Here is a 10,080-nt window from a genome sequence, read left to right as displayed (position 1 = left end):
TGTAGTAAATCTGCATTTTGATGTTGTGAAATGTATATTATTACAAATAAAACAACTAAGCATGGGCATAAACACTGGTTTCTTCGTTTCAGATTCTGAAATGGATCAGCAGCACACCTTGGCACAGACGGGCTCACATCAGCAGGAAGCAGGTCCGATGAAGGTGACGCACAACACACAAAACCACATATTCAAGTGATGCACAGCAGTGAAATAATATATATGTCGTGGATGTGGACACTGTTCTGAACTGTAATGACTACATTTTATAAGTTATAGAGTCTTGTGTCTCCTGAAAGGAAAATAAAACTGGTGTAAAATAAAAGTATATGGGTCTCACTCTTTTATCCCATTTTTCATTTTACTTGTTCTGAATGTCAGAGACAAAGATAAAATGAAGAAATCCAGTAAATTATTAAGAGAAGTGCTAAACTATATAGCAAAAATAGGATTTTGGGGGTAAAGTAGGCTAGTTTGAAAAATCTGTTTTTTAGCAAAGGACACTCATAGACGCTAAAAATAATTTTACCTCCCTGCAGTTATATTTGAATATTTTATATTTACAATATGACAGAGTCAAAATTCTTTTTTTCTGGTGTATTGTGCTACCTAGTGGAATCAAACAAAACAAACAGCTGGTCAATAGAGCAAGCAGAACCTAAATTACAGATTTTCAAAGACAGGATTTAAAAATAAAAATACAAAAAGTGCCTATTTTTTTAATAAATATTGTAATCTTTTAAACACATACAACATTATTTTGCAAGTATTGCAAGCTGATTGTGTTATTTTAAGAAGTTGTCTGTACAATGACACCAACATTTTACATTTCTTCCACTGTATGCGTGTAGGGTGAACATTTAAACTTGGGTATGTCAAATTCAGGCAGAAATACAAAAATATGCACTTGAGTGGAAGAGACTAAACAAAATATCATAGTAACTTCAATTTTTGTGATATCAACTTCAAATTTTGAACACAGCTTGGTTAGACATATGGCTTTGAATTTATATCAATTTTAAATGAGCAAATATTTTGTAAAATATATATTTTACATAAAATATAAAATGTTTAACAAAGTACATTTGATTTACAGTAAATTTAAACTTTTATAACTTTTTCATATTTTAATTTTTTACAATCTGCTGAGCGTCTTCTTTAAAACAAGACCAATCTTGTTTTGACCAATCTCAAAATTAGGTCTATATTCCAAGGTATTCTTGAATTATAAGCATTTAAGTTTGGATAGTGCATTTTCACATAAATACTCAAAAAGGGGGGCGCTGGTTAAGAGGTTAAAATCCATATTTTGTATACAATTGTTGAACAAAAATACAATAATGATACATTTCTTGTTATAACGTATATTTTTACGTTGAGTAAAGAACTTGAGTAAAAAACAGAGGTAGTGACTCATTTTTGTCTATACACAAAAAAGCGGCCATTATGGGCCGTGAGGCGCCCTCTTCAGGCCAAAATAATTAAAGCAACCAGTATGGATTTGTTTTTCCACGTCCAGTTTTATTCAGTTCAGTCATGTAGACCCCTCCCATTACGTACATCTACTCAATGTTACCAATACACTTACATAAAGGGAATACAAATGTCTATAATGCAGTGGTTCTCTACCAGAAAAAAATATGATAATTAAAAATAATGTAAATAATAATTTCATATTTTGTTTTAACAACTATCTGGACTTGGACACAACCATCTGCTTGTGCATGAGCAAGAATCATACGAACAGCTGAGGTTTCAATAAATGTTCTGTAATAACACAACAAATATGTTAATCTGTGAAAACCTCAAGATCCTGCAAAATAAATAAAGTAAAAAATAAATAAGTGAATTCATTACCTTCCAAAAGCATTATGGAAGTATTATATTAAAAGCAATGTTAGTTCCACCAGCAGCAGTTGTTAGTGCATTTTAAGTTATAATATAACAAAAGGTGCAAAACAAAAATGCACATTTAAAAGGTCCGAAATCCTATTATAACACCCCTCGCATTTCGACGACTCAACCCGCCCATTGGGGGTGATTGGCAGCTTCACCAACCAATGACTTGGAGTCCTTAAATTCAACTGACCAATCAGAATCTCACGGGCAGGAAACCGGCGTGTCATAATATATTGCGATCGGTCATGTTTCATAAACAAAACAGAGAGCATTTTATAACAGCCACAACGCTTGCTAAAGAGTCTCAGCAGAAGAGAGGAACTTCTGTTGCATTTTTATTTTAATGAAGATATACGTCCTAAATCTTTTTGCTTTGTTCGTAAGTAAACTGTAGACTGGTGGCTGTCCAAGGTGTTCAGCAGTTGACAGTTTTATTTGAGCTGTCATGATGTAAGTGTTCAGGAGGTTGATGGTTAACCAGTTTAACCAATTATGTTGGGCTACAATTAGTCTGATCATGTGGACTGATAATTGTTTGTGTTCCTCATGTCTTTGCAGCACACATTCTCGACACTATGAAGAGACTGTACTTTATCGAGCCGATCGTCGCGATTTACGCGTTTGCCAGTTTTATGGTTTATCCTCTCGTTCAGCAGTACGTGTATCGCAGACTGTGGCTGGAGATCACAAACTCATCTTACCCAGTGTCCGACGACAGCTCCCGATGCGCCACCAACAGCAGCAACCACACAAACCAGCAAGAGGTAAGTAGCCTATGTCACATGAAATACTGACACAACCACATACATATTTGGATACTCAAGCCACGCTTATAAATGTTCTTTGCATTATATAGCAACATTTCAGATGAAGAGTTGCTAGAGCATTTCTCATAACTAACATTCTGTAGCAGTTTCCTTTTAACCAACTGGTATCAAGATATCTTTAGTGGACGTATCACGAATGTATCAGTTCTCCTCAGGTTCACACAGGTGTAACCACAAGTTCGTCGCTTTATCCGAATTAGTGTTGTCATATCCACGTGACCGTTTAGGCATTTTTTCAAAGATAAAATAAAAAGTAATTTATTATAACTACTAATTACATCTTCAACAGTGTTTCTAAATCCCATATAAACCTCAACCAGTTGAACAATATAAGGATAGACCTAAAACTGCTCTTTTAATTCTTTCAAATAAATCACATAAAATTGCATAAATTGTTTTTGAACTCATCAAAGTATTTAAAGGGAGAAGGTTACATTAAAAACATACATTTTAACGTTAGATGTTAAATTCATGTTAAATTTACTTGTTTTATGTCAAATTGTTTTATAGTCATACAGTAATTACATCAAAAGTTACTGTAATTAAATTACAAAAACATTAAGAGTAATCCCTTACTATACTTTTTCAAGGAAAAAGTAATTAAATGATAGTAATTAATTTCTTAGTAATGCATTACACCCAGCACTTGCTTTGTCAGACTATGTTGATGTTTTTTAGGAGGATCTGGAAAAAAAAAAAAAAACTATAGCAAATTTATTTTTATGAAATGTTTATCTTGAAAAGTATGCCGTCTTTCTTTTAAATAAATGCCTTTTGATTTGGTATTATCCAATTGTTATTGTTGTATCCATTGGTATCCTATGACGTTCATACGTTTTTAAATGTGGCTGGGGACCAAAAATAAAATTAGAAAAAAAAAAAAAAAATAATTAATTTAAGTTCATTATCTTTTTTAAACCTGTGCATTTAATTGTGCTCTCTGCCATGGAATACTTCATTCTGATTGGTTCATTGCTGAACTCAGTCAAATATTTCTATTTATATATTCTCAGTCAAATATTTCTGTTGTCCATGGCAACACTGTTTAACAGACTGGAAAACGTCCAGGAAACCCATCAAATCAATATTTTGTGTCCAATATTGCAAAATAAAAAGATCTTGATCACCCTGTCAGGGTTTATTTTAGTATATCCCTTAAATATAGTGTGAGTTACACCTGTTGTTGTTTTAGAGAACAGTCTGTTGTAGTATAGTTTTGGTCAGTGATACTTAAGCGCACACATGTGTTTCATTTCCTCTTTCTTTTTTTCTTTTTTTAATAGCTGTTCTTATTTGGACCAGAAATTACATTAGCCATCATAAGATAGGCTACATATGCAGCAACAGAGTTTTGTATGCACTTCTGTTTTATTTATTTTGCTCTTTTTTTTTTTTCAGGAGGTGCAGAAAGCAGCTTCTCTGTTCTCCATGTACAGTGATTTGTCTTCCATGATCCCCAGTCTCATAGTGACCCTCCTCCTGGTGGCCTACAGTGATCAGCGCGGGCGAAAGATCACCATCATTATGCCCCTCACTGGGTCTCTGATCTACACGCTCTCATTCCTGGCGGTCTCCTTCTTCGAACTTAACCTCTATCTCCTCATTGCCGCCTCTTTTGTAAGTGCTCTCTTTGGTGGTATCGGCACCATGCTAGGTGGCTGCTTCTCCTACGTGGCCGATTTATGCGTGGACGACAAGCAGAAAACCCTTCGCATGGCTGTGGTGGACATGATGATTGGTTTGTTGGCGGGTGTGGCGTCAATCTCCACAGGGTACTTCCTGCATGCGTCCGGTTTTAACTGGCCTTTCTTTACGTCAGCCTTATTTCAGGTGGTTAACTTGCTATACGCTATCTTCATTCTGGAAGAAACCAGGGTGATTGACAAGTCAGAGACTGTGGCTTGTTGCCGGGCCCTGCAGAAACTAGCATGTAGTATCTACAACTTGTTTGCAGGAGGAAGTAGAGGAAAAAAATGGGTTCTTTTGTTGTTGATTGTCATATTTTCCTCCTTATCTTTTGTCAATACTGGGGGTCTGTCCATATTCACACTTTATGAACTCAATAAGCCGCTGTGCTGGAGCGAAATCCTCATTGGCTATGGCTCTGCGGTCAGCACCTCCATTTTCATCACTAGTTTTGTTGGTCTGTATTTGTTCTCCCTCTGTCTGACTAACATAGCCATCGTCTTCATCGGGATGCTGTCGATCGTTATAAGCATGTTGATGACGGCTTTCACAAAGACTACGCTTATGATGTTCCTCGGTGAGCATGCACGTTTACACAAATCTTTTTGGGATATCACACACACATATATATTTACAAACTTTTATGTTAGGTTAATTGATTTGTCAGCATTCGATTTTGACAGTAGTTGAACAAATTTTGTCTCTCTTTTTAAATAAATTCAATTATAATTAACATTTTCTTGGGGATAAAAAAAATCTTAGCTTATTCTGTAAACTATATAGGGAGCCCTTTCTTGCACATTACTATAATATTAAAAGTTACAATTAACAACATAGCCCAAACTATTAAATTCAGTTGCAAAAAATTTTTTTTAGATATAATAATCAACACTCAAAAAAACATGTAAACTGCACATAAGGCAGGTTCTGCATTAACTTCTATATCTAATTCTAATAGGATTTTTAAATTATTTTTTTTTTTACTCGAATTCAAATATAATCATTTACAGTTACTGTCATAACTTGTTTTCATGACAAATTTATTTAAATATATTAAATAATTAAGACATTACTAACAAGTAAAGTAAATATAATGAATATATAAGCTAATACTGTGCATATATTTAGTGAAATGCTCCACTCTAGAGTGCATTTCTCTAGTGAACTAATATGCTGTGGACACTAAATGACTTGCTTGAAGTAAATTTAATGCTACGTTTTATATATATATATATATAATATAAAACCGGTCCTACTCGACGATAAAACAGCATTTAGAGCCATTGAAGGAAAAAAGAGAATGAGTAAACCTTCAATATTGAATCAATCACAGAATTACATTTTTTATAAGACGCCACAGTCAAATTATTTTATATGTGTGTCCTATCTCACAGCTCAGTTTTGCTCTTAATATAAAAGTGTATATAAGCATGTGTGATATTATAGTGAGGTTTTATAAAAGTAATTAAGAGCAAACAGCAGCTGTTCCTGGGTTACAGCAACCTCGCATATCTTATCACATTTTTATTCACTTATTATATGTACAGTAATATAAGTTTGCTCAATTAACTACTTTGATAACTGTCTAAAACTGGTCCTACTCGACCCGCTCCAAGCGGGATTCGAACCGGTGTCTCTGGCATGGGAGGTGGTCACGCTAACAAGAATGCCTTATTGGCCTAATAGCATTTAAAACAATTGACTTTCGTTAATAGTCCGTTTAATTTAGACAAATAAATTTTAATAATTAAATATTTTAATTTTAATCAATACATTTTAATAATTTAGACAATTAATTTTGATATTTTATTTATCAGCCTAAACATGATGATAATTTATTGTACAGAATTTTAATATTGGTCCATCCCTTTTTTTTTTCTTTTTTTTTTTTTTAGAGCCTTGCATTTTTCTTCAAAGGTTAACAATAAAACAGCATTTAGAGCCATTGAAGGAAAAAAGAGAATGAGTAAACCTTCAACAATGAATCAATCACAGAATTACATTTTTTATAAGATGCCACAGTCAAATAAATTATTTTATATGTGTGTCCTATCTCACAGCTCAGTTTTGCTCTTAATATAAAAGTGTATATATGCATGTGTGATATTATAGTGAGGTTTTATAAAAGTAATTAAGAGCAAACAGCAGCTGTTCCTGGGTTACAGCAACCTCGCATATCTTATCACATCTTTATGCACTTATTATATGTACAGTAATATAAATTTGCTCAATTAACTTCTTTGATAACTGTCTTAACACAATTATACTGGTAACTGTACTAAAGTGTTAATAAATTTCATTAAATATTATCACTAAACTTTTCTATAAGTTAGACCCCCCCCCCCTCTTTTTTTGTGTAAATTAGCAATATATATTAGTCCAATATGATGTAAAAGTCAATGTGAGCTGTAAATTTAAAGCCATCTAAAATAGGTGGAAATGTCTGTTATTTTGGAGGGCTTGTTTGTTTAGTTAACACGAGTATTGATCTGTTTGCTTACAGTAAGGATTCCTGCTATGTTCGCCATCATGCCGTTCCCCGTTCTGCGTTCGATGATGTCAAAGGTCGTCTCAAAGTCTGAACAGGGTGAGTTGCTCTCTGAAAATCACTGTTCCAAAGCAAAACTCCTTATTCAGCTAGATGTTAGTCATAAGAGCTCTTCGCTGCTCAAGAGACCGTGACTATGCGGCATAAAGGCATTTATTCAAAGTGGTGTTAAATTAAGAGTTCTTATGTTAAACGTAAATTAAAAGTAGTTTTGTTTGGACTTTTACCCTGTATACATTCTTACTTTGAAAAAGACAATCACATCAGACTTTTCCTTGTTTACCCTCCATGTTTTCTCAGGAGCGCTCTTTGCCTGTGTGGCTTTTATGGAAAACCTGAGCAGTAACGTGTCCTCTGCAGTTTTTAGCAGAATCTATGCAGACACTGTGGCATGGTGTCCTGGCTTTGTATTCCTATTGGGTGCTGGACTCTGTCTCATTCCCATAAGTCTACTGGGGTAAGAGCTACACTGAAACATAATCAGTTACTGATCTTTAGAATGCTAAAATGTCTAAACCATGCATTTAAACCATCACTTTAAAATGAGTGCTGCCTATATAGTGCTTTGGGCATGAGAAAAGCATGTTTTTAATACATATTATTATTATTATCAAAAAAATGCATTTTAGAGATGCTTCATGAAAAGGAATAAAATGTATTTCTTTAAGCGAGTGTTAGATTGCGGTAAAGGTAATTGAAACGTATGGGAATATGGGAAATTAGCATGAACAATTAAATATCCAATATCAGCCGAAACCAATAAATTAAAAATTGGTACCGCTAAACTGTTCATTCCTACTTTTTTTGCAATATGACTCATCAATGCAATGTAAAGTCTTTTATTTATAAGCATGATTTAAATTATGCACAGTTTTGTTTCATATGATATGTTATTCAATATGTTATTCTTAACTTTTAACTAACGTGGTTCTGTACTTCTGTGAACAAAAGCTATAGTTCCTCATTCTTAAATGCCAACTAAGTCTTACATTTCCTCTTTCCCATTTTGTATCTGCTGCTTGTATTTGTTATAGGCTACATGAGGGTATGTAGTTAACAATGCTGATTCATTCTGACTCTGTGTCTCACTCCAGAATCCTTAGGTGTTTCCATCCATTGGATCCTAATGACACTCAAGCACTCTTATCAGAAGATGGGACTGAAGCTTCACAAGACCCACCTGTAGTTTAAAATCAAAGGGAGTTCAAATATCTCAGTCATTCACCTCGATTCCTCTGTGTGCTTCTTTACTTTCCTCATACTGACACAGGGTGATAAATAACGAACTGGATACAACTGAGCACATGTGGGCACTGTTCAAGCCAAAAGCCTATTATTAGTATTTCAGTCACTGCCATGAAATATGTTTTGGCTGAAATGCAGTATATGCTAATGGTGGTTTTAAGGAGGACCACAATAGAAGGGAACATAACTTTATATTTCTAAAGGGAAATATATTTTATAATAATAATAATATAATAATTTCAGCAAAACTAGATTTGCAAGTAGCTTGCAAGGCTGCAACAAAATAGGATTAAAGTTTAAGGTCATTTTATGTTTAAGGCTTTGGTTTTATGTCATCTGCAAACAGGAATCAATACATAGTTACTGTGAAAGGCTTCTATAATTGTTTAAATGTATGCAATGCAGACAAAACCAATCACAAATCAGTATGCAAATAGATGTAAGAATGAAGACCAATCCAATTTAGTATGCAAAGAGCGATACCATTGTGCAGCGTTTACCTCAGTAAGTTGAGCGAGTTCATCTCTGAGATGTGAGTGAGTGGAGGCGGGGCTAATTTGCATATTCATTGTTCCGTGTATATTAAATGAAGGGTGTAGAGTTACATTCAAGCTATTTTAAGGCTTGAAGATTTTTTTTTTTTTTTCCCCACGGGAAAAAAAAAACATTTAAATATATAATTTTGGTGATCAAAGATGAGTTTTAAGGGATAAAATTGTTGACTACAGGGTGACTTTAAACTCAATACATTAATTGTATGTAATGAATTAATTGCAAAAGTTTAATACTTATAGATTTAATGTTTGAGAAATATCAGTACATTGCTGTCTTACAAGTACAGTAATTATCTAAAGTTTGGACTGATGTGCAATACGTTCTTGTTCTGTTTAGAGCAATAGATTTATACATTTTATAAGGCATAAAATTTAGGATGCTTTTTTAAAAAAAAATTTTTAAGTTATACTTTTCTAAGTGTGGGAGGTTTTCATTAGTCTCATACTGGTCTCATATTTGCACAGGCCTGAGTCATGAGCAATTCAGTCAATAAGCTCTGACCTGCTATTCACCTTTTATTCACCTGCCTGTCCTGTGTGGTGCAGTGGTTAATTTGTTTTGTTGTGATAAACATTCTATTCTCCACAAAAACAAACTAATTGATTTTTGAAGGACTGGGTAGACCATTCAGTTGATTTTTGTGCGTATTTGCTCCATACTTGTGCTCCTATACACAGAAACTACATTGCTCAGCACATGCTCAATAGGAAAACATACAGAACTACTGAAACAAACCAGTTCACCTCATTTATTTACACAAACATGCTCAAGTTTGGAAAAGTTTTTTATTATTATGAAATAAAATTATTATAAATCATAAATGGCTGCTGCTTTGAGTTAGATTTTGAATTTTACAGGCTTTTACAACCCCACTGATGTGTTATTAGAAACATACTGTAGTAATTCTGCTTTCCAGACCTGAAAATGATCAGGTCATAGAAATTATTATTATTATTATCATTTGTTATGATCAATTCAATTGCTAATTTAGTGTTTGCCAAATGAATAAATATAAATTGACTAGAAAAAATCATTAAAATCATTAAACATTATCCTGAAATCACGAACTGGAAAAGTAAATTCAATAATAAATTCAAAGATTATTTTACATTGTCTGTGCGCTTTATCATTGTGGCCTGAAGGTGGCAGTATAGATACATATAAATACGGCCGACAGTATCGGTATGTCTTAGCAAATTTTCAGTGTTTATTGATTGGTCATTTTAAGTAATTTTTTTAAACATTTTCCCAATGGAAGTGAGGATGGTGAGACTTTTATATACATGATATACTTTTATATATCATGCCATATGATTTTTT

The 10,080-nt window shown here is 33.5% G+C and overlaps 1 protein-coding gene across 1 annotated transcript; it reads left to right on the top strand.

Annotated features, from left to right (window-relative positions):
- The first annotated feature begins 2,111 nt into the window (after positions 1 to 2,111).
- LOC127521433 (solute carrier family 46 member 3) lies at positions 2,112 to 9,581 on the top strand. The gene is made up of 6 exons (XM_051910686.1): positions 2,112 to 2,349; positions 2,458 to 2,663; positions 4,125 to 4,989; positions 6,916 to 6,999; positions 7,261 to 7,417; positions 8,055 to 9,581. The coding sequence occupies exons 2-6, from the start codon at positions 2,475 to 2,477 to the stop codon at positions 8,149 to 8,151; spliced, it is 1,392 nt and encodes a 463-aa protein (XP_051766646.1). The 5' UTR covers positions 2,112 to 2,349; positions 2,458 to 2,474; the 3' UTR covers positions 8,152 to 9,581.
- Positions 9,582 to 10,080: the final 499 nt, after the last annotated feature.

This window comes from Ctenopharyngodon idella, chromosome 10 (genome assembly GCF_019924925.1).
Source record: "Ctenopharyngodon idella isolate HZGC_01 chromosome 10, HZGC01, whole genome shotgun sequence".
Lineage (NCBI taxonomy): Eukaryota > Metazoa > Chordata > Actinopteri > Cypriniformes > Xenocyprididae > Ctenopharyngodon > Ctenopharyngodon idella.
The sequence above is the reverse complement of the archived record's forward strand: the minus strand, read 5'-3'. Positions and strand labels throughout refer to the sequence as shown.

Excerpts from the sequence above, each read along its gene's own strand:
- LOC127521433 (XM_051910686.1), top strand. The coding sequence starts at position 2,475 with ATGAAGAGACTGTACTTTATCGAGCCGATCGTCGCGATTTACGCGTTT. Across the intron at positions 7,000-7,260 it reads CGTCTCAAAGTCTGAACAGG|GAGCGCTCTTTGCCTGTGTG; the intron begins GTGAGTTGCTCT and ends ATGTTTTCTCAG. Across the intron at positions 7,418-8,054 it reads ATTCCCATAAGTCTACTGGG|AATCCTTAGGTGTTTCCATC; the intron begins GTAAGAGCTACA and ends GTCTCACTCCAG.